Here is a 24,772-nt window from a genome sequence, read left to right on the forward strand (position 1 = left end):
ATTATGCCAAAAACCAAATCATTTCCAGAAAAGAAGATAACTCCATCTCCATGCAGTAAAGTTTGCAGTAGCCGACAGAAAAAAAGTTTAACGGTAACGGTGTTGTCGTTACTGGTTCGGCGATGACGTCACGGCAAGCACGCGCACGCCGATTGGACAAACGGCGGCTGCCCATGACGCTGAGTGGGCGACGTCAACCTGTCTGACTCACACTCCCACTTCTCCGCCTGTCACGATCTTTGTTCTTTAGTGCCTCAACCTGTTTGTCTTGTCCACCCAGATGTGCAATTCTTCTCTCCCCTCCCCCCCTTTGCCCTTTCTGTCGAGTGCTCAGCCGTCCTTCTGTCAATCCTTTTGCCTGTCGACATGGTTAGCATTTGTTAAACCCTCCATTTGTCTGGCCAAATTCAATCTCTGCATCGATCTTTCTAAATTTGAAGTCGTTTAAAGTCGAGAAGATCGTTTCAAAGTCGCTTTTCGTAGCAGTAACGGATGAGATTTCTAAGCAAGGACGTCCACCTGCTTGGCGAGTGGCGAATCTTTCTGTGGGAGGAATGGAGCAAGGGTTAAAAAAAAACGGAGACGCCATTTCCGTGTCTTAATTTGTTCAGACCTCTCGTCAGATGTTCTGGACAAACTTGCCAGATCTCAGCACTTTCGCCACTGTCATCGTCGCTATATCGTTTGATTCTTCACGATAACCCCATCATACTGCAGACCATCAGAAAACTAGTCGAAAGATTTAAAAAAAAAATCTCTTGCAGACACCCACGCACCCTATCAGCCTCTCATGAAGATGTGCACGTGGGCTTGCCCACACGCGCGAACGCACATTGTGTAACCTTATCGTCAATGGTGTATCATAACAGGTCTCATGGCACTTTAAAAAAAGACATTTATATTGTTTTAACAGCTTCCTCCCTTGAGTCCCTCGAACTTCTTTCATCCACCATTGAAAAACTAAAATCTTCCTAATCGTTAACCCTTCCTCTCTAGTCGGTAATGTGACTGAGAAATCACCGTCGTTTACCTTCTGTTGATGAATGTTTTGCTGCTAATTGGGAGGACAAAACCAAGAATGAAGAAGAAACGCAAGATGTCCTGCATCTGGAAAATGCAAAGATTAACAATCTCCATCGATATCTCTCTTTCTCTCCCCTCTCCCAAACTTTGCTCTCATTTTTCCAACCCTTTTATTGTAGAGTTATTCTTCTCTCGCCGTTATATCGTCTTAGTTTCTGACATGGCATAAAACTCAAACCAGCCATCTCATCGTCCATCTCCCCCTCTCTTAATATGAGCAAAAAGAGAGAAAGAGAAAAGGAAGAAAGAGAGAGTTTAATCCCAGAGACACGTTCGTTCCCTTCTGTCAGTTTCGGAAGACAACATTGTGAGAGAAAATAAGTCTGTGAGCTTGCAGTCCAATCCCCTCACAACTCTGGCAAGCGTGATGCCAATAGTTTATTTGTTGATTTGTTCGTGTAGAACGCCAAAATCAGCCCCTGAGGCTACTTCAGCTGCAAGGCAGCTACCCTGAAAACAGGCTCAGAGAAATTCTTTGAGCAAAATAAGGAACCCACCACCTGCGGTGGTCCGCACTCTCTTGGAGATTAGCGCTCTACCACGACTTCGTGCGGTGAGCATAAAATAATAAAAAGATAAAAAAATAAAGAAAGAGTAAAGGTCGTCTCCTGACCATTGAAAAATCGTGGTTTAGACATGGCCACCCGATGTCGTCAAAAGTATAGAAGATACCACGAGTATAAAATCCAGCTGAGTGTCATCCATGCGATCCAGAGTGAAGAGGGCTAAGAGTTTGTATGTGCGTGCGTGTATGTGTGTGTGCACGCACTTGCATGAGGCAGGGAGGGAGGAAAGATGGAGAGAATGAGATTGAGAGAGGACTCTCCTGGAAACACCTCAGCGATGGCATGTCCGGTGTTTTTGACCTGCGGCGGCAGGCAGCGCACTCCATGGCAGAACGAACTCTCAAGCACGGCAGATGGCAACATCTGTCATTCAGGTCGCAGCAAACAAGCTGGCTTGCCTCGGGGCTCGACCGCAGGACAACTGACTTCACCAGCAAGTGGAGAGCCAAAGGATATTGTAACGCTTTTGTACTCGTGTTTCCGGCATGTAGGAAGAATACTGAAGACCCGGAAAAGTACAAAGATGAGGAAAAGACAGAAAGAAACAAGAAAGAAAGGAAATATAAAATTTGTTTATTGAAGTAACCGCTACGCGCTTCGTCTTCAATAGTGACGTCATGACCAATCATTTCACGACTTTGGGTAGTCAGAGGGAGGAATATTCGCAAGAGAGGACAAACATCGAGTCTAGCAACATCTTCGTTGATTTCAATAATACAATCATGCTAACAAGATGAACCTAGGGTTTGTAAAACTCTTGGTCGAGGTAACCTGAAAGACTTGAGAATGGACGAGTAGCAATTTCAGGGGACTACTTTCGTCTTGTCTTCCCTGATGTTCTGTCACTGGACTTGTATTTTAGACTGATGTTTATTTGGGGTGGTGTGAACCACTTCTTTCGACGGGGATCGGCAAGCACGGAGGAAAAAATTGTGCCTATGAAAATACCCGTATGATAAGCGCCTTATACATGCTGGCAAGTACGAACATGGCAAACATGCTTGGTCGGGATAACTGTTAATCACATTTATAAACAAACAGCTGAACGAATGAAAACATTTGAAAACTTCGCAAAGCAAAGGATCGACTACAAATCCTCAGCCTCCTCTTTGTTGGTAAACTAAGTTTTCGCTGGAGGTGTTTTTATAATCTGCGGTTGGCGGCAAGAACTCCTTTGTGCTAATACTGTTGGGTGCTGACTGCATCTCTCTAAACTTGATGCTGATTGCATACACAAAAGCACTGCAGCTTACCGAGGTCTTAATACCTATAGCAGATGTCTGCAGCCTGTTTTAGTCCCTGCAGTAAAGTTTTACTGCCAACGTAAGGACTATTTGTTTAGTTTTTTTTAAAAAAAATATGTTTAAATGTGTTTTCAGCGTTTGTTTATGACCTGTATCGGAACACAATCTTTGGGAGTAAAGTTGATGTGAAAAATAAATCCAGGTAGGCTGCTTTAACTAATAATGAGGTGAAAACATTTAACTGACTTTTCCCAAATGAAAATAAAGTGGGAAAGTTTCCATCGAAATGAAGGCAAAAGAGATATTTTTAACTTTGGCATACCCGAGGGTTGGTATGGCCAATTCGCACATAATACTGAGGACGAAAAACACAACTATCTCAGGGAAAATTAATGTTAGATGAAAAGAGAAAGCATACAAGAATACAAGTGAAAATCCAGACTCATAGTCTTGAGCCAGAAGAGAATGAAGAATTTTTTTTGCAAGAGACATACAGAAACTAATGATACTATTTTTAGAATTTAGTTCTGCACGATATTTTCTCACTCACTCAAGTGATCACACCAGGGAAAAGGTCTTTAATAAATACAGATGAAAGAATAAAAATCCTAACGGCAGGATAGATTACAACGCAGTCAGTGCTTTTACTAAAGGTCTCGTGACGAGACTTATTTTCTTGTGTCACGTGGCCTTTAATGTACGAGGCGGACAAACAATGTTTCTGCCTCCATACACTCCTTTGACTAAGTGCGTGCGTGCGTGCGTGCGTTCGTGTGTGTGTGTGTGTGCGCGTGTGTGTGTGTGTGCACTTGTGCAGAATTAGTGTGTTTGAAAACGCCCACGCGCCACTAACCTTGTGCAAACTATAACATGCATTTTTTCTCAAAAATATTTGCACTTTATGACTCCACTATCTATTTCCCCCCGTTTTTGATGGCATAATTACACTGCAATTATCCACACTGATCATCTGACCGCCATCAAGCATAAGCAGCACTATAGTCCCCATGAGAGTCCGCAGCAACAAAGCTTATGACCGCGTATTTACCTCTGGAAATGACAATTGGCCAAACAAACCTAAAGACCCCTATCGTGGAACAATAAATCCAGCCCGGATAATAATGGAATGATTGCATTATCCTAATTGGCGAAACTGAGAAACTTAGCGGCTTTAATTTATTGGTTTTTCTAATATTAATACAGGAAGAAAGTTCATAAAACCTGAAAGCTGAGGCCTAAACAAAACTTTCTAATCCTTCCGATCATTTCTGGTTTTATTTTATATAAACAACCAAACCTCCTTCCACATGAAGCAGGTATATTAAACCGTATAATTAGGACCTAGATGCTCTGGAGAATAGCCGAGAGTTTGAAAGTGTGTTTCGCACGCACCTATTACTTATTGTTTTCAGGCAACTGTATGATTATTAAACTAATTGCTTTAGCCTCGATTTGAACCACTCAATCAAGGAGAGGGATTCTACTCTGGACAATGCTTCGCTGTAAAACAATTTGCATAATTGTGTGCTGTCACAAAAAGTCAATGAAGCTCTGTAACACTTGAGACCACAACGCACCCGCACTTGCTGACCCCACAACAGCTTTTATAGCCACTTGCCAGATCTGAACAGTGTGTCCAGAAAATTCTTTAGAGCTAAACGAGGGCCGTGTTTTTGGATAACAAAGTGCTCCAGTTTCACGGAGCTGCTCGTGACTTTTCGTAACACGTCATTTATTAGGAGTCACAGCAATTTCATCCATTTTGAACTGCCGCCAGTTGAACTTTTTCGTCAGCAACACCATGCGAACCCTGGCAACAAGAGCGTGACTAAGCCAGGGTTCTCGCTCATAGTGATGCACAGATTCTCAGTCCACTGAATCTTGGTTCACCATCACGCCTGCTCTCGCGAGATTTCGTATCGGTAACGTCGGTCCATTGTAGTTCCTCCTGGACCTGACTCCAACAGGACCCTCTTCATTTCCTTCATTCTGTTTGCATACTCACTGTAAGTCCACGAACTTGTATTACTGGACTGCTGGCAGACGATTTTTTTTCCAGTTTAACTACTAAAACGAGGCAGGAGACTACAAAGCTTCCGGTTTAGTCACATTCTTTGTTTAGGCTCGCCGAGACTATCAGCGTTGGTCTTGGCAGACAGACAGCAGTCCATGGTTAGTCAGTCTATACACTAGAAAGTTAAATGTTAAAAAAAGTGGAAGCAGTGAATATACGTACTATGTATGTACTATATAAGCTTTCAGGAAAGATTCTTTAAAAATCTGCCAGGAATGATGTGATCATACAGAGATGAAAATGTTTAATGTGAGATGCCTTTCTTAATGAGGTCAAATGTCAGCTAAAAGAAAGCAACTTAATTTCGTCAAACGTACCTAATTGAGAAAGAGAAGTAGCATTGCTATATGAAACATGGTTTTGGAGAAGTATTTAATTAAGGAATGCACACACACACACACAGAGGAACGATAGAGAGATGGAAGGAAGGGAAGGAAAACGAATAATGAAGTCCATTTTCACCAGAGGGCATGGCGCGCAGAATAAAGGTGGCTTCTCCTGACTTTATAAATTGTTAGTTTATTGGATGATGACTGTCGTTCGTTTAATTTTATGGCCGCTTTTTAAAGACAAGAAGAGAGTAATGTTGATAGCCTAAGCAGGAGAGCGTGCAGCCTGCTTCTTTCAGGGGAAATGAAATCCTGGCCGTGGTCACATATATTTCAATAATTCCTATGCAGTTGCTGATCGTTGACTACCGGTTATATTTATGATGGTGCAGCATCAAAGGCAACGAGCCCAGAGGCAGAGTTTAATGAGTAGACACTCAGGATCCCACGGGTACTTTTTTTTCTTTCTCTCTTTCTCTCCTTCAGTCCTTGCGAGCCTTCGATTTCACTTGCGTTTTTGTCAGCTAGTTACTTTGCTTGATTGTTCTGTATATACCGGCAAAATAAATTATTGTTTGTCATTTAAAACACATAGAGATGGACAGATATTAAGCAAAAATTTAATAGTTTTTAATAAACGTGTCCCTCCAGCATCTGATGTGGATGTATATATTAAACCATTAAAGAACTAGATGTGTACATATTTATATTTATAATTTATTGTATGAGAGGAACTATGTCAGAGAGGTCTCTACTAACACTTTTGATGCTTCAAAAATTAAATTGGTTACAGACCAATGAGAAATAGGAAATTTAAGTGTCTGCCTTTAAAGTTATACATGAGATTAAAATGTATTTCAACTCATTGCTTTGGTTTTATTGTGAGATGGTATGTCGGAGGAATTCACTCCCCCGTCTACTCATATTTTGTGGAGATGCACACCTTGTCTTTGCTCGAATGATGGAGCTTGCAAGGGTCTATCGACGAGGAGGAGTTATTTACTTTTGTTTGGAGAAATATGATCCTGTTCCGCGTTCATCTCAATCTTTTGAAAATGTGGATTATGGAGGCCTTTAACGACACAGAATTCCTCAATCGGCAACCGATCTCTTTTTCTTGTGTTTGAACAGTGACATAATCTTTGTAATTGCCCTTGACAAGCACAGGCTCCAAAAATTATGGCTCGATGCAATTCTCAGTTTAAACAGAACGCGTTTATTATTATTGTCATTACGACATCGCTGAAAAAGGAACCCTGGATATTCCCGTGGTGCCAGACCCACTGATGATGTTTTTTATAGAAATGATGGTACATGAGCAATGGGATACATGGTATTGCCTCTTCTTATTTATGTTTGTGCATTTCTGAATGGTGTTTGAAATTGTACAAAAATACATAGTCGAATGTAAAACCGAATTTTTTACTTTTTTTACTTTCTACTTCCCTCCCTCTCACACACACTTCATATTTCTTCTCACGATTACCCTGTTGTTTCCGGTCAAAGAGCCTATCTCTGCTTTTAAGAAAGTGGGTGAGCTTAGTAGTGTGGTCAAAGTAGGTCTGATAAGAAATTTTGGAAGCTTTTGTCTAACCCTTATCTCTTATTAGATAAGAAAGAAAGTTCCGGATGCTGGGGTGTTCTAACAGAAGGACTTGTGATTCTGTATGACGCAGAATGAAGAAGAAATAAAGTGCAAGCCAATTTATCACCGACTCTGCTATCCAGAAGACTGAGGACATTTTCGTGTGAACAGGACAACAGATGAAGAGTTCTAGGATCTTTCCTCAGGTCCTCTGCACTCATTTCTCTGCAAGTCCAACCAGACTTGTCACAAAGGTGCATGGAGAATGGTAATACGAAGGAGGGTATTGCTGATACCTACTGGGCTGCTTGGCAGAGAAAGTCCGCGTGTCAGGTAAGTCGCCAGGTAAAGTTTACAGCTAGAATCGAGCGTGGCCAGTAGTAAAAAAAGTATTACGGGCTTTTATGTGAAAATATTGAGTGCGGAGAGCTAGGAAAAACAGGGCATTGGGAAATTAGCTTTACTTGATAAGACAGGGGGTTGTTAACCAGAGGAGAGACCTGCAGGTGTAATCATAGCGAGGACCAGCAGGTGCGAGCCATGGCCAGGAATGTCTGCAGGGAACACTCGGAATGTACGAGCCTGTGGCTGCACTCGTGCAACCAGGACAAAAACTCCCCTTGGGTGGGAGAGATCCAGGGTAACCTGCCATTAAAGTGGGTGGCAACAAGAAGTCCAAAACCTAAGTTCCAGAATGCCATCAGGCAGGCAAACAGGGGAGCGAATGCGAAGGTAGGGGGAGAAATGTCTGGTTAGCCTACAAGAACATGTGATGAGGGACGATCCCAGGTTTCAGGTGTTCAACGTTCTGTTAGTTTTGTTTGGCTGGGGTAAGATCATGCTACAACGTTCAACGGACGGCAGCAGGGGAATACAGGCATGTTGGTAACGGATTTAAAGGTCTAGAGGGGTACATTATTTTGAAATGAATGGGTAAAGCTCAGTACGATTCTAGTTCCTCAAGTCTAGGTGAATACCACCTACCACCCACTCCCTTCATTTTTCCCAATACACAGCTACAAACATCACTAAAGAAGTCAACACCACATGATTGTACATGCAGACGTTTACGTTCTGAAGGATTCAGCTGAAAAAAAACAACTAAAGCTGTGTATGTTAGGCAGAACTATGTACAAACATGCTGTCACAGCTTTCTGTGGTTGATGATGTTAGTGAATCTCGAGAAAAGATTGGGGGATTGGGTCATTCACGTATATCTTTGTATAGTATCTTGCACTGAAAATTACCAAGTCATAAAAAAATTACCTTTAAGACGATCGCAAGACAATTTTCGTTGAGCAAGAAACAAGCAAAGCATACTGTAAACTGAATCGGTTCTGGCTGAACACAAATGACAAGATAACAGACAGATACGGAACAGACTGACAGACAAACAAATAGGTAGATAAAGAGATAGACGTAGTACCAGACGGAGATGCAAACAGACAGAGATTATGGAGCAGTGTGCTTGTCTGCCTTCATTGTCCAACGTCTTCGATGAAGTTGTCAGACGATACTAATGCCAAAGCCGTCACTCTTCATTCCTTAAAGAAGGTTCTGGCACATTTGACACTTCGCTGCTCCACTCCTGTTGAATGTAGTCCTACCTTTTCTTAAGACTGTCCTACTTGAGCTTCTTTGAAAAAGTCACTTAAGTGGTAGGTGTTGTTGACACACGCCTGTTGTTAATGTTTTTTTCATTGAGCGCTTGCATTTCGAGGGACTAGTTGCGATGAGGAGGACGAAGTCACAATGAAATCGATGATGACATGCACACCATTGATGCTCGTTATAGGAATCATAGTTTATGTTCCAATAAAGCTCCATGACTAGTTTAAGACCTGTTAGGTCTCCGGGGAGGCAGAGTATCTCACAAGAAGGTTTCAGGTCTGCTCGGATGTGTTGCTAGGAAAACTTCCCCTAACCCCCAGCAGGTGCTCTTCAGAAATGGTTTCTTGATTTATCAGAGAGGGTATCCAACGGAAGGAGCGTGTTGCCTTGCTCTAAACATAATGAATCATGTTCACTGCCTCTGTGGCATCTCGCCAATGGAACCTTTTATTTCACGTGCTTTTCACAAGTATACAAACAATAACAGATTCGTTATCTCAAGGATAGATGATGAACAGACGAATATTGACCAACCTTCCAATTGTGTTTGACCAGCGTACCCCAAAAAAATGCATAAGCATCGCAAAAAAGACATACATGCAAGACAAACACATTTTGCAGTCTAGACTTCGTTATTATAAATATTACAATAGACTATGAAGTCAGGGGCTTGTTCCAAGCAAGCCTATTATATAGGTAGGACCTGATTGTTGAACAACTAGCCAATAATGCTGAGATTCGTTATTGACGAATACGGATATTCGTGATGTTTCACTATTTATTATCCACAGGGAAAAAAAAACAATGGTTATAGTCATCAACAGCAGCAACAAGACCCCAGCTCCCGAATATTAACATCCCTCCGTTATCTGGGTACCCAAGGAACAGCTGCCGTGGTCTCTATCTCTGTTGCTGCTGATGTTGTTGCTGTTGCTGGCGAGCGTGATCGAATGATGCCGAGTGGGGCAGGAACAAGTGGCCAGATACAATGTCAGATCATGTTTAGGGCGCTGAAGTAGCGCAATTACACCGCGCCTCAAAATAGTTCTTGTACACTTGCCCTCGGAATGTTGATTAATGCCCTTCCTACTACTTCGAGGTGCATCTGTAAGCCAGGCACCCGAGACCCACCCCTCTAAGTGTTTTCGTGAGAGCATGGAGTAAGAGAATAAGAATAATATATATATATAAACAGGAAGGGCGAGAAAAGGTGAAGAAATCCCGAACTTTTTTAAAAATTGACAGTAAAAGAAACTCAGAGGTGAGGGGAACTGCTTTTGACACACTACAAGTCCTTTTTCATCAGTCGTTTCGTCAAATTAATATCTTAGTTCGACACTCTACCACCATCACATTATTTCTTAGTCTTTCTCTTCACTTCCCGTTACCCTATTCCTCCCTAACATTTTTTTTATTTCATGCTTTATGTATGTGTGCACGCGATTCGCTTGTTTACGTATTTATCATTTATTTGTACAAGAAATGATCTGTAAGTTGGTCATGGCCATCGAACAACCATCTTCAATGAGACAATGTTTCATGTTGTCGTGGTGATTTTTTATTTATTTAAGATTATTGTCTTTTTTTTTTCCTTGACACTTAGCGATGAATTTCTTACCGGAGAAGTTTTCTTCGTTCTCTCTGCTGTCAAGTCCGCCTCTGGCCGTTGCTGCTGTTCAAGATGTTTTTTTTACTACAGTCGAGGCTTTTCGTCAGATTGACAGCGCCGCCTGGTGGTTCACGAAAGGCTGAACTGGGGCTGTTCATTGGTGAGTGTAAGCACGACTTCGATTGCAGGGTTAGGGGTCGGGCGTGGTGTGATTCATGTTCGGAGATCATGCCAAGAGGACAGCTTAGTGCGTGCCGCTCATCATTTTGGCCCCAGGAGGACGGTTTGCGTCCCTTGTCGCCAGCCTGCAGTAGCGAGCTTAACCTTCGAGCTTTCCGCCTGACTGAAGCTGGGAAACGACTGAATGAAGGTCAGAGTCGACTGGCTAAGGCTTGAAATCGACTTTGAATATGGACTTCGACTGGTTGGACCCGAGTGTCGACAGAGAACCGTTAAGGTGCCGGATGAAAGACAGTAAGTCTTTGCACGATCGCTAAGTACGCAGTCTTGGCTCTCAGTTCAAGCCCACACCTAAGTCTTTTTGTAATGAAAGCCATATCAGTTCACGCTCTTCAGTAGCATCTGAAATTTCTCAGGAAGAAAAAAGCGACTTTTTCAGACATTAAACTGCACATTCTTTGATTATCATGTCAGGAAAGTAGAATAGGGGTGGAATGGGGAACTTATGAACTTATAAACACAATTTTCATTCAAACTATCAAAGTCCTACTAGAAATGAGTATCGATAAACTAGAGGATTCATTTCAATCGTAAACCTCAACAATTTCCTGTAAAAAGTCTAATTTTTCATCAGGAAAACCTCCTCCGTAAGAAGATAGGAAAAAATCAGCCAAAAGCTCAAGTCTCCGAAAGGTCTCCATTTTCGGGCTTAACCATAGCGCCATATTGCCAGAACCTGAAAGGCTGCCAGAACATCTAATTGGTGTCTGCCATCAGCTTTGAGCGAACAAGTCAGCTGAGTAAATTGTGGGACTGTGACGTCACAACCCAACTATCACAACACCACCACCACCACCACCCCACGTCAACAACATCTATAAAAAAAGAAAGGCGCAAAATCAAAAAAAAAAAAAAAGGTACAAAAGTCAGTGACGATCATTAACTTGTTTTCGTCTCAATCACGTGGCTAGCTTGATTGATAGGCCGAAATCACCGCGCTCCAAGCCTTTAGCAGAAGACCGCACTTCCGGTAATGCGCGGGCAGGCACAGTGAGAACCGTGGACCTATGTACCCTTTGATTGAGCGTGGCCGCTGAACTGGAAACCGAGTGGTGACGTTTCAATTCTCGATCAAGCTTTAGCCCAAGAAGAAATTAGTGGCAACGGGTCAGTGGTATTATTACACTCCACCCTTTCTCTTCATCTCGATGACCGCAAGTGACAGCACTCGTATAACACGGCCATCGTTTGTAAAGCCGCGCATCCATTCATGTAACGACCCTGCCCCCAATGCTTCCAGGTCTCCTTACACCAACTATTTCTATTTCTATTCCTGCCCTTTATCCGTCGTTTCTTCCTTCTGTCCGTTTTTCCTCTGAATATGTAGGTGTATCATGTTCTCTGGAACAGTTTGCGTTGCGATCCTTAATTTTAAAAATCTCTATTTTTAGCCTTTTATTTCTTTGTCACGTCACTTGCAATATATTAACCAATAGTTTTATGTTTTATTGTTCTAACTCAAACAGTAATGTGATATGATATCACACTATCGCTGTCTTTGTCTCTCTCTCTCCTTCCCTCTCTCTCCCTCGGCGCTACGTTCGGCAATCTCGAAATGTCCCCACAAAACGAATGACGTCACCGTTATGCTAGGCACGTGCGAGTTAGGCGTGCAGTGATCAAGCAGCTAGCATTGATCATCGTAATTCTTCTACAAACACGTTGCCCGGTTTGCGACTGGAAAAAAAAAAGACCATGCAAGCGGCCAAAAGCTCTTTATAGCTCGCAGCATGGAGGTGTGGGACTGCCTGGCGACCAACAATGGCGGCCTAAAGACTTCCTGACTGCTCTGTAAGCTCCACCCACACGAGCACGTCACACAAGAGTAGCGGAAGTTTACTAACAACTCAGCAATCCTTTCCTTCGCTGGTGTTACAAAGGAAGGGTGGGTGGGTGGGAGGGGTTGGGTCGGGTGGCTTGTGTCACGACGGGTTATCTACGCTACTTTCATGGGTGTCGGCGGGGTTCTCTCAAATGCACTGGCCTGTTTCCGATCATATTATCCACAAGGGCTGATTACTCTGTTAGCCTGCTATCATGGCTGCTATCTTTTGGTGCCAGTGAGACATTCCAGACTGATCGCCGGCAGTTATAAACGAAGTCAAATGGTACCGTGTTTGATGAAAGCTAACTCTTCGATTATTCACGATGCACCACAGCTATGATCTCTGAATTAATCGACAACAGAGGAAGAAGACACCAAAACTAACGGCTCGATGAATTTTACAGACAGCCTGGATGTAAGGGATATCAGTTGTTCAAGCCAGGGCATCCTAGTATGTTACCTCTACCTATTGAAGTCATTGACGAGGGAAACTTTTTTCCTACCAAAATCAGTTTTCTGCAAGACCTGACATAATGTAACCCTCTTTGTGCTTTTCGATAGGTTCTATGGACGCTTCTCTTTTGGAAACACAGTCTCGTACACGCATAACCTATTCATAAATCATCAATCAGTTGTCTGGGACAAAAATACTAGCATGTAGGCATGCATCCAGGAACGCCATAAAACTACTGTATTCTTTTATCACAAAGACTTTTACGACCTTTATACGGGTTGTGTCCATTGCCAATGAAGTTTGTAGAGTTTATGAGTAATGAGTCATGACCCTTGACCTTACTTCAAGAACTCGTTAAAAAGCACGCAGGCACACACATGTGAGAATCAAAGTCAAAGAGCTTGAAGATATGCAGAGATTACATGATAGAAAGAGATAGAGAGTAGGATAAGGGAGAAATTCACGGGGAAAATAAACATTATAAGAAAAAAAAAACAATGAAAGTACTTTTCCTAAGGGATAACGCTCTGACAAAATCAACAATCAAAACGAAAAATTTAAGAACAAAGGTATTAAGATTTCTCTTTGTTGTTTTAGACTGGAACTCTAATCACAGAGACCGTCAGGGATCCAGAGATACTCTGACACAAATACTGAGAGAACTAAAGGATTGAAAGATTTTCTGACACAACGATTGACAAGACCAAAGCTAAGGTCTGAGAGATGCTCAGACGCTCGACAGGAGAGCCGGCAGAAGCTTAGGAAGAGACCCAAGTATTAAAGAGACATCAGCACAGAATGTTAAGTTCGCCGACACAATGACTGAGGTCCAGTCAAAGCAACCACAGAGAGCCAGGCAAAGAAAATTCCATAGAGCATGTCAAGCAGAGATCCAGGGAGTTAGGATACAGAGAGGACATGTCATAAAGACTGATACATCGAGGCACAAGGACAGACAAAATAGTCCCAAAGAACGACGAAGACAGGTCAGATCGAGGACGCATCAGTGAAACGAATATTTGAAATATCCGCTTTATTAAGGTGTCCGTTGAAGACCTTGAGCTGAACACCATGCTATTTGATGGCCATCTATAAGCACATAGTTAAAACATTACAAATGTGTCACAAGTTGTGACATATTATCCCAGTGCTCTTGTTCCAAGATAGAACGACAGCAAAAACAAAAAGAAACTTGAACTAACTAGTCATTGACAAAACAAATATTTGCAATAGCTAGCGATCATTTAAGAGATTTTTGTGACACCTACAGTATTTCTTTCTTTGGAAACTAATTTGAAAATACATCCCATAGGACGAAGCTAGATTTAGGACCGGGACTAGGACCAGAAATGTGATGTTTATCAAAAATATGATGTTATCGAGAAACGCTTGAGATGTTAAAAAAACACACAAAAAAACACAAAAAAACACAAAAAACAAGAGACCACGCCACCGAAAAAAACTGTATAAATAAATAAAATCACCCGACAAAAGTACTTGAAGGGAAATCTCCAATTTGCTGCCTCGCGGCCATTGCTGAATAAAACTTTGTCTCCCGGAAAGTCGAAACCATACAATGAAGGCGAGAAGCGATTGTCCTACAGAACCCCATCATGACAAACAGAAATAAACATCAATATTTTAAAACAGCGCAAAGCAATTAATAGCCCGGTCTTTACACCAGAACAAAGGCGCCATTGTCTTGTTTGCCGTTGCTGGAAGCCATGATGACTGAACTAAATATTCCACTACATATCTGCAGAAAGAACTCTTCAGAACATGGCCGTCCTGTGGATGACATCGGCCATTTCCGGCATGTCGCTGCTTTAGTGCAAATTTTGCTGCCTTTGATGTGATGTACCTGGATTTATGAGGTGAAAAAAAAATAAGGCAGAGGTGCAGAGGTTTAATGGCAGCTTGTACGAGGCTAACCCAATTTAAATATTAAATTAAACTGCGAGCTGCTGACAACAACAATAATAAATAGTAAGCTTAAAGCACTCTTCCCCGGTCAAAGCTCGGTTCACTGCACTTTACAGAAACCACTTGACACTTGTTCTTTTATTATCTCGTAAAGGAGTCTTCAAATTCAAACACATTCCAGTTAGATGTCAGCACACACGGACACACCCACAGACAGTCACATAGACACATCAACATTGATGCAAACATATACTTATTGTAAATGTAAATAGTGTAGCATCCTACTACTGAATCCACTCACTGACAAGGAGCCTTATGGACCAATGCAGACCAGTTCGGATCCAGGGACAGTATACAAAGAACAGGTGTTTCCCGATATGTCTACAACTATCTTATATTCAGTGAAGCAGAATCGTCTGCTGCCCTTTTGTTTCTGGTGAGAACTGTCACATTCAGACCTATTACCTGTACCTTGCGAACAGAATTTCGAACACAGATGTTTGGAATCTTAATTCTTATCAGCTATTTAACCTACTCACTAGAAACTTTTCTCTACTTCCACTTATGAACGACAAGGCTGGACACCGAAACTACAACCATAAAATTTAATTTGAGAGAGATTTAAGAGAGCTTTAGGCTATCTACCGCCAGAGGCAGAAAAGCATATCAGGAATTTTAAAAAAATATGGTCTACCTCAGGGGATGTTTTAGCACGAAAGAGTGTGCAAGACTGGAACCATGGAAGAGTGGAAATCAAGTGGAAGTAAGCATGTGGCATACGTTTGCTAGATTTGTGGTTTCCGAAAGGATGACGAGTGAAGCTTTTTTCTCTCACTTCTCAAGTGTTTTCAGCTGGAAATTACTCAGCAACACAGTCGCAGGTAGAAGGTTAACAGTGGAAAGGTTAATAAGCTGCTGCCGGAGACACACAGGCCGGCTTTCATTAACATGCTCAGGTGCACCCCTGGCTGTACTGTGCAAACAAACACACGCGCACCCACATGTACGCACACATACATTCAAACAGTAATATTCAAATACTAAAAAACATAAAACTATTTTTACACAAACACACAGACGCAAGACAAGGCATGCATGCGCTAGCAGGCACAGTGTAATCTTAACAGAGACAAATGAGTTGCAAACATGTATGGAATGACATATGCATTCCCTCGAAAATTTTTTCCGCTGTGTGATTTTATTTACTTATTTGTTTAATTATGCCTGTATGTATAATATATTTTTCAATTATTGAAAAGTATCATTCTCGACTAGAACTTCTTAGCCCAACTCACTTACTAACGGAAGTGAACGCCGTTACCTGGTTTCGAGAATACTTCATCTACTTGAGTCTTTATAACGATGGTGTTCTCATCTCAAAAGAGTTACACAAAGATTTAAGGGAAAGAAACTTTCTATTGATCAAATTAAAACTAATTGTCTCAACCATTTCCTTTAGTCCTGTCATATTTTGGTATTCACAAAATCGACTCCTGCATTGAAGAATGAAGAAAGGCCGGCGTTGGTGGCCAGGACAAAAAAAGTCAAGACCCGAGTCAAACATAATTATCCGCACATGTGCCAGCAGGCGCAGGGTCTAAAGGTGTAGTCAGCGTAGGACAAAGGACAGAGCGAAAGAGGCGAATTCCGAACTTTGCGGTGGTGTGGTGGCCATGTGGTCATCACAAAGGCCCGACACTCGCTGCGATTGGCTCCGCAATTGATTAGCCTCCCCTTTACGGCAGCCATGTTTTCTGTCTAATCACTGAGGTCGAGTATTCCAACAACAGTTCGCACAGCGGACATGATTGCTTTGCCTTTGTGGTGGGGTGGGTTTAAACCCGATTGTTTTGTTAGAATCAGTCCTCTCCATCCAGCTGCCAGCACTTCTGAGTACACGGACTCTCACTTTCCGAACTGCAAGCGAGTTAGATTATTTTTCTCCATTGAAAAATTTTCCTTTGCTACCAAAGACTAAAATATGCTTAAGCACCATGCAATGCCAAAAAAAAAAAAAAAAAATAAAAATAAATTTAAAAAAATTGAGCTTATTTTCTGTTATGCTTAGGAACGACTTTATGAAAACTTAAGTATTTTTCTGATCTTTCCAAAAACCAGAACATTCACTTAAAGTCTTTCGGTAGCTGCTTGACAAGAAACCTTTCTGTTTCTTTACTCTGGTTCGCTCTTACTGCAGGTAAATGACCGCACCTTTGCACACACACACACAGGTAATATCAGACAGCCCTCTGTCTAACGGCTAAAAATACAATCATGACGCAAGCGTTTAAACCGCTCGCTTCAAAGTGGCCCGCATTCACGATCCCGGAACGTCGCATGTGCGCATGCTCGAGAGTCGATGCATTCAACAGCACGGTTGTCCCCTTCATGATGGCAGTGGCTTTTAAAAAAAATGTGGAAAAAAGGTTGGTAACCAGCCGCAAGAGGCTGTCCGAAGCTCCCCACAAATTTATTGCAATAAAAAGACAATTCCCCCGCGAGGTCCCGTGCGTCTCGCGAGAACTCGTGCCTTCTGCTCGCATCGTCACCGCGCATAGCGATAACACGTCCATAGACTAGGAGGTCTAGCAGCGTGGGAGTGGGAGGGGATGGAGATAGCTGTAGGTGGAGGTTGGGGTGAGTGCTCGGAAAAACGCTTCAACCGATCACAATCACCTTCTGGCTCTGATGCTACATGACAGTGGTAGTAGCCAGTAGTCATGCGTTTTGTAGATAGGACAAAGTAATGTCATTGTTTCTGAGCACTAGTGTTGTGTAGCAGTTTAGCACAAAGCGAAATCTTTGCTAACTTTAGCACAGTACGAGAGCATTAGCACAAGACGTAGTGGAAAATGAATAAGTAAAAAAAATATATATAAAAGTACAATTTCTATAGCGCAGAATCACGGTTTTGAAGGAGCGCATGACCCCAAAACTTAGCTAATGTGAATAGAATGGAAAGATGATGAAGATGAAGTACAAAGGACACAAAAGTACCAGACAGTAACGACGAAGAATTAGCTAAAAAGTAATCAACGAAGAGCTATCGATAGGACAGACTAATCAAGAGACATCAAAGGACAGAGAGAGAGAGAGACAGAACGAGTTCGTAGAGTAATTTGGACTGTGCTTATGTGTTAATGAAAATTTGTTCTAATGAACTTTTTAAGGACTAAATGGTGGTGGATATATAAAAGTTAAGAGTGCTCTGCTCCTCTTCCGGTGCTTTTGTGTTGAAGAGAACTTTCGTTTTATCGTCATTTTGCTTCAATTTGTTATATTACCTCTACACTCCTCCACACCTCTGAAAAGAGTAAGATCCAGTAAGCGAACTAGGACAGTCCAGCTGCCTGTCGTCAGCAAAGAGCTGATGAAAAGCAGAGTGATGAATCAAACCAGTGGTGGTGCGATGAAAAAAAATTTTTTTTTTAGCCCTTTTATTCACAAAAACTGCCGATGTTGAAAACTCCCCATTGTGTCTATCTTACCCATTACGCATTATGACCGTTAGACTACGCTGACTACGTCCCATCACGATGAGACTACGTCGTGTCATATCAGACACATTCATGTTGAATCAACCGTTTTTAATTAGCATCTGCATCGTCTGCAAGCGGCAGCGGAAACAAAGATGCGAATACAGAAGCTGATTGGTCAGACCATCGCCACCACTTGCAGCCACGAAACATTAAACGCACGAGGCGAGCAATAAATCGGGTAAACGGTGTGCTTCGTAATCTTAGTTCTCTCTATCTGTAAAATGAAAAAAATTCCATGCTTTTTTTTTTTTTGACAAATTATGGTATAGGTATCCTGTCATGGCCAGGAAAGAATCAATACGATAAACAATCAAGATTTATTTTTCTCTTTCTCCTAGAACGTTATCTATCTATCCATTCATTTATCCATCTGTGTAGATAACGACTGCCTGATGACCTGAACTCTGTGCTAAAACGGTCGACATTTCCACTGACCGTTACACGTATAAAAGCCGTTAGTCTCGTAATCTGAGCCGTTTTACAGTTCTGTAATTGCAGGGGATGAGCGAAGAGACAGAACGCATAACGCTGGAATAAGTAAGCAAGATTTTCTTTGTAGACCGAGAGGTTCTCAGTTTTCTGTCCATGAATAGTTATTATGTTTTGTCATTTTTATTTGGTGGCCAAATACGAACTCGTGGTGCATGTACGTGCATATGAAATACACCCGTCCCCACCCCACCCGCCAACGCACACAAGTGCAAGAAGGGTTTTGTTTCATGAGGATGATTAACTGGTGGTGTGATTTATGAGTGCATCACCCGGGACCCTGGGCCTTTGAGAGACCAGTAATATGCTAATTGCCAAAGTCCTCACCGCTGGTTTGGGCGAGAAAGAGGGGACTCTTTCTTGCCTGGCAATCTGAGGTAGTCCCACGTAACGTAGTCACGTAGTGTAGAGTTCAGCATGAGCTTGTGTGAATTGTGAAGTGACGTAGTCTGATGAGACAGGACGTAGTTACACGAAATGTACTTTGACATAACTGCATGACGTAGTCAGACGGGTTGATTTAGTATGATTGTGTCTGACGTGACGTGATGACGTAGTGCAATGTCACGAGCTTCTGTCCGATGGGACATAACTCTCTGCTGGCGGATGTTGAGCAGATGACTTGGCACAGACGTTCGACGATCACCACTTTGAGGAGTCATTTTGAGAAATGAAATGCGCTTGTTTAAAATCAAGACGACAACAACGACGACTGATGACGAAGACGATGATGAGGACATCGCGATCGTTGTGGTGATAATGTGATGGTGATCACGTAGATTATGATGTTAAAAGTGTAGAGAGGAGTAGAAAAGAATCGATCGGCATATTGTAGTTACTCATATGGCATGAGAAAAAGTAGAAAAATATGTCGTGAGGTACACAGAGTACATTCTAGACTACAGAGCCTCCCGTCATCTTGTTGCATAATACAAATTCCTGTTCTCGAGGGAGGAGAGATCCTCAGAAGACAGGATGAGACCGCGCGAAATGACAAACACAGTCCTTATATGATCAGGCTACCACAAGTGACAAATATATTCTGACAACAATTTTACACTACGCCAAGTGAAACTTTCTTACATCAGGATTGGACTACACCAAGTGACACCCACTTCCCGTTTATCCCAGACAGCACTAAGTAGCAAACCTTCCTTACACTGCACCTTGTGACAATCGCATTCCTACGACAAGGTAGTCTAACCCAAGTGACAGTTATATTCTTACCACAGGGTTAGACTAAGCAGCTCATCATCAAACAACAACTTGATACAAGTGACCAGTACTCGCGATCACCCAGGGACACTCATCCCGGGTGGTAGAAAACTTTCGGAGACACCCCACCAGCACCAGCACTAATTCTCTGTAAGCGTTCGCTTGTAGATGCGAATGGCGAACGACAGGCACGACCGGCTGAGGGGCGAGGGATGAGGATGAAGTCATGTGGTCGAGGGAAGCAGACACGGGGATGAGGAAGGGATGGGGTCTCTTCTCGTCTTGTGGCGGACGGCGAAAGATATCATGCAATCAGCACGTTTACATTACACCACTGCGAGTACTGGCCAGTGCAAATGGAGTCTTGATTTAAGGCTAACCTCCCTAGTTATCCTGTCACATTCGAGCGAGCAAGCAAGCGCCCCATGTTTGTTTGTTTGTGTTTGTTTTTCTTGGACTGAGTAAGCCAGCAGCTACCAGTCTAAAATCCGCGTTCTGTTCTTCCTCTTTATCTTAGGGTGATCACCAAAACGCACCTTTCTCCAACTCGCCCATCTAGACAAACCGGAAAAACAATTTGTTTTCACATTTTCCCGTATCGAAGAGAATGATTTAATGTTGTGTCAACGCCATCCACTTTATGATGTTTTTTAGGATGTTCTTACGACAAAGGAATATTTATGTTCGGAATAATACACCATCCACGCTCTCTGTCGAAACCACCCTCCGATAACAAAAAGGAGGAGACAAGCGGCCTCTGTGTGCGTGTTCCGCGCATCTTTCTGGACGGATGCAAGGAGTTTACAGGATGAAAAGACAACTGTGATTTACTCCTTCTCTCTTTTTTTCTCTTCCACTCCTCTGAACACCAACCGTACCCGCAAGTTCTTCTCTGTGTAATAACTTTGAGAGGACGGTTCCAAGAAGTCTTGTCTACGAGTCACTGCGGTGGTCTTCCAAAGTGTTCCACTGCGATTCACCGCGACTTAAGGCCATGCGAACTGTTCCTAGTTAGCTCCCTCGCAGAAAGTTTAATGGCCTGTGAGAGATAGCATTCCGGGCACCACGGCTTTCTCATTACTGAGAAGCAGAACAATCTGCTTGTCTGGAAATTTTACTCTGTTCTTTGTATTCACTTTCAAGCACTGTCTCGAGGATTCGTTGAAGTAAACTGAATCGAGCTACTTTCTTTGCACCTCCAAGAGAATATTTTGATTTCTTTCAAAAGTTAACAAGAAATATAATTTTAAAAAAAACTAAGATAAAAGTATTGAATTGTAAAAATCCGTTCCTGCTCAAGCTCTGTCAACACTGGAACCAGTTCCTGTCTATCACATTAATTATAAATGGTTAAAAGGGTTTCAAGATGTCGCTGAGGCGTAAAAAAGGAGCTTAACGATAAGACATCCAAATCCAAGGAATGTAAAACATTTCGGAGCCGCTACTAACAAACGCACTGAACCTTCAACCGGAATTCAAATTAAAATTTTTTACAATGTTCACATTGTAAAAGATGAATCAGTTTGTACTGAAACAAATCATCAGAAATGAATATTTTGAAAGCACACGTGACCATTCACAGGATTAGCTCGCCAACGTTTATCAAGATTCAGAGGAATACAGATGGAAATGTGAGCGGTTCGGGAGCGCAGTGGTAAAACACTGTTCGCCGATTGAAAGTCACGGGTTCAGATCTCAGGCACAACCTCTGTTACTCATTACTTGCCCTTTCTTCCGTCTTCTGTTTCTTGGGCTGACCTTTATAGTGGTGTGATCTTGATACATTACCAATTTATCAGATTTTTGCTTTTTCGTTTTCATGTCGTTCTTTATTGTTTCTTGCTATTGTCACTCTTTTTTTCTCTCATTCTGGAAGGATGAGAGTTAGTATAAATGTAAAACTTGCTTAATATCTTAATGTAGAAGTGCTTGAATAAAAAAAAAGATTACAGTTGGAGTAACAAGTTATAGCAAAAATATGATAGATAGATATCCAGTTAACTCCTTCCTCCCAAAAAAAATCCCCGAAAACAGACCTGCGATATAGTTTCCCTTGCCATGGCATCTCGGCTGGGAATTCTTTCCCTTTAATGGACAAAGTTTTCAAGTCTTTCTTTCGAGTTTGACATATTTTATTTGTATTCTTGTGTTTGCTGGAAAAGAGTGTAGTTGAGTAAGCTACCACTCCTCTTCCTCTCTGCTTCTGTTTAAACGTCCTCTATCTTTCTCTCTCTCACACACACACACACCTACCCACCGATTCGCTCGCTCACCCACCCACTCACCTACTCGCTCTTGGCGAGTCAGCCTTTGATAGCACGGAGAGGCTGATGGACAAAAAGAATGAAAGCAATTCCACGTGCTGTGTGCGCATCTGCTGTTGGCCACTTATTTACCCTTTCATGCATGAACCTTTCGTGCGCACACACAAACACACACGTACACATGCACGCGATAAGATTAACAGACTGTATTGTATTTATTGTCGCTAGATGTCTAACAGAAAGATCAGTTCCTGTACTTAGAATGTGTTTTACATTTGAAAAAAACACACAAATTCAGAGAAGACATTGTCGTTATACCCATTAGATAGGCAGACTTTAAAACTTTCCCTCTACAGATCTTTACGGTCTATCGTCTTCTACGTGTCGCGAGTCACGTATATTGGCTACGTCGTGAACCCGTTTGTCGCTCCCACGTACCTCGTTTGAGACAACTTTCAATGCATATATCTGCATGTTAAATGCCCTTCACACGGCTCTGATGTAGCAGATAGGGTGAAAATAGGCTTCATGCTAATTTACACGTCTCTTTACAAATCAGTGATCCAGAACCCAAAATGTGACCAGGACGTGTCAGACTTACATAAAGCTTGTTTTGTGGGACGTGAGAATGTCAAAGTAGCATCTTTCACCATATATAAGTTGACTTATAAACGTAAAAATGTTAAAAAAAAGAAAAAAAAAAATACTCACAGCGACAGATCGTCAAAGTCCTCCATCTCCGACAGGGAGATACGATTGTATCCTCGAAGCGTCATTTTGAAGCTTCTGGCGGCTTCTCGCTATTGCACAGACAACGGCGAAGACCGACAGTGATGAAGAATCCACCTGGCGCTGACGCCGCGCACCAACTGTGGGCTTTTCTTTTACAACTACGTGGTCATCATCTCGCACTTTTTCAGCAGAAGTAGCGACAGCAGCAGACAAAGTTGTAGGTTACAAAAGAAATACATCACCGGAGTTAAAGATCTCCTTGGTCTTAATTTTTTTAAGGTACCTACAGTTCCAGCAGATTTTCACACTTCAGCACAGTAAGTCAATAAGGGTACGTCATCCACAGATCAATACCCGGCGTCAAATCGGGTACTCTCACCCGACACGTCCCGTCTTGGCCAAGCGATGGTCCAGCTACTGATATCAGAGTCGCTTTTTTCAAGCGGTCACTTACAAGTTCTCTGAAAACAAGAATCCTGTGCAGGACACAAGCCCAACCCTTTAGAAGTTCGAACGGCGAATCCTGCCGACCAAAGTTCAAATCCCAGAAGCGCAGCGGAGACGTCTCCATGCATCCGGCTAGCCAGCCGGAACCAGCCGGCCACCTGGCACTGAAGGCAAAGACTCTCGCGTTCTCCTCTTCTTTCTCTCTCCTCCTCCTCCTTGCGACAGCTTCTGGTCGCAAACTTTTTTTCCGTTTTTTTTTTTCAAGAAGATATACTGAAAAAGCTTGACGGCCGTCGCTCAGTGGCTGGTGGCCCTCGGAACATTGCCGCGGCCCCGGCCAACGCCAGAAGTGAGACGGGCAACGGAATCAATGGAGCCGCCGTGCGTTCGTCCGCCAGGGAAGAGGCAGCGATAACTGTGTGTGCATGGTCCCGTCAAAGATGTCAGTGCTGGCGCTCGCAAAAAGACATAGGTGTTTCACGCGCACAGGGCTGTAGGGGGGGCTTGGGGGTGTGGTTGTGTGTCGGCTTTTGCTTCTTTGCTTGGTCCGTTCAGGCGGGTTACAGGTAAATTCCTGTTCGTTGCCTTGAAAAGTGGAAAGGTAAGAAGAGATGCTTGAGTCGAGCTTGCCCACTCCCACCCTTTCAAAATAAAAACCTCACGGTGAGTGGGTGTTGGGCCGCGGGACTGAGTGGGTGGGTGATGGTGGGTAGAGGGTTGGGGGAAAGGTTGACGCTGGTGTTCGCCAGTTCTTAAAAAATGTGCAAAAGGTGAGTTGTGGAGCCGTAACGAGTTTACCTTAGCCACCACCCTGATCTCGTTTCAATCTCCCAGCGCCATCAGATCGAAGGCCAACAGTTCAGCCCTTGGTTCTGCGTCTCGAACCGTTTAGACCATCGCCATTCGTGTCCTCGTTATGGTCTGCAATGAGTGTAGCAATGCTTTCCGATTTCGCAGTCAAGAAGGCAAGGCTTTATATCTCTGGAACCGGTGAACCCGCTGACAGCACTGTACAGATTTCCTAACACGAGAGCAATTAAACACCACCGACCAGTACCCGAGGCCTTGGCTTTATCTGGAACTTGCAGGAGGTCTCCCAACAATGTGATGCCTCTCTCCCAGAACTCTTGTTATCTATGGGTTCTTCCGTACATTCATCCAGACTAAATGGCCGATCTTGTAGAAAGCACACCCAGAGATGTTTTTCGAGAGGGAGTAGTTTTCATTTCTTAACTGCTATGTTCATGGTTATTATGATCAGTTATGTTCTGCAGCAACGAATACTTGAGTCCAACCTGTGCTCACCTGCAACAAATGGGAAGAAAGGTAGGTGGCTTGCGCTCAACGGAGAAAGAGCAGACTGGGAAGGAGAGATAGACGATTAAAGCGTGAGAAAAAGATTTTACGAAAAGTATTAACTTTGAAATGATGGATAAGTATTGAATGCATAATGAGAAGGTAAGGTAAGGATTGAATGCATTATGAGAAGGTGTCTGCTACGAAAAAAGGGCACCGATCATGTTGAAAAAATAAACTGAAGCAA

The 24,772-nt window shown here is 42.7% G+C and overlaps 1 protein-coding gene across 4 annotated transcripts in view; it reads right to left on the reverse strand.

Moving 5' to 3' along the window:
- The window catches only part of LOC112560375 (short transient receptor potential channel 3-like), a 127,735-nt gene extending 103,840 nt beyond the window's left edge, over positions 1-23,895 (reverse strand). For all 4 annotated transcript variants that reach the window (XM_025232248.1, XM_025232258.1, XM_025232233.1 and 1 more), the window contains exon 1: positions 22,762-23,895. In XM_025232248.1, coding sequence (XP_025088033.1) covers positions 22,762-22,826 — 65 coding nt within the window. In that variant the 5' untranslated portion in view covers positions 22,827-23,895. The remainder of the gene's footprint in view (positions 1-22,761) is intronic.
- Positions 23,896-24,772: the final 877 nt, after the last annotated feature.

This window comes from Pomacea canaliculata, linkage group LG1 (assembly GCF_003073045.1).
Source record: "Pomacea canaliculata isolate SZHN2017 linkage group LG1, ASM307304v1, whole genome shotgun sequence".
Lineage (NCBI taxonomy): Eukaryota > Metazoa > Mollusca > Gastropoda > Architaenioglossa > Ampullariidae > Pomacea > Pomacea canaliculata.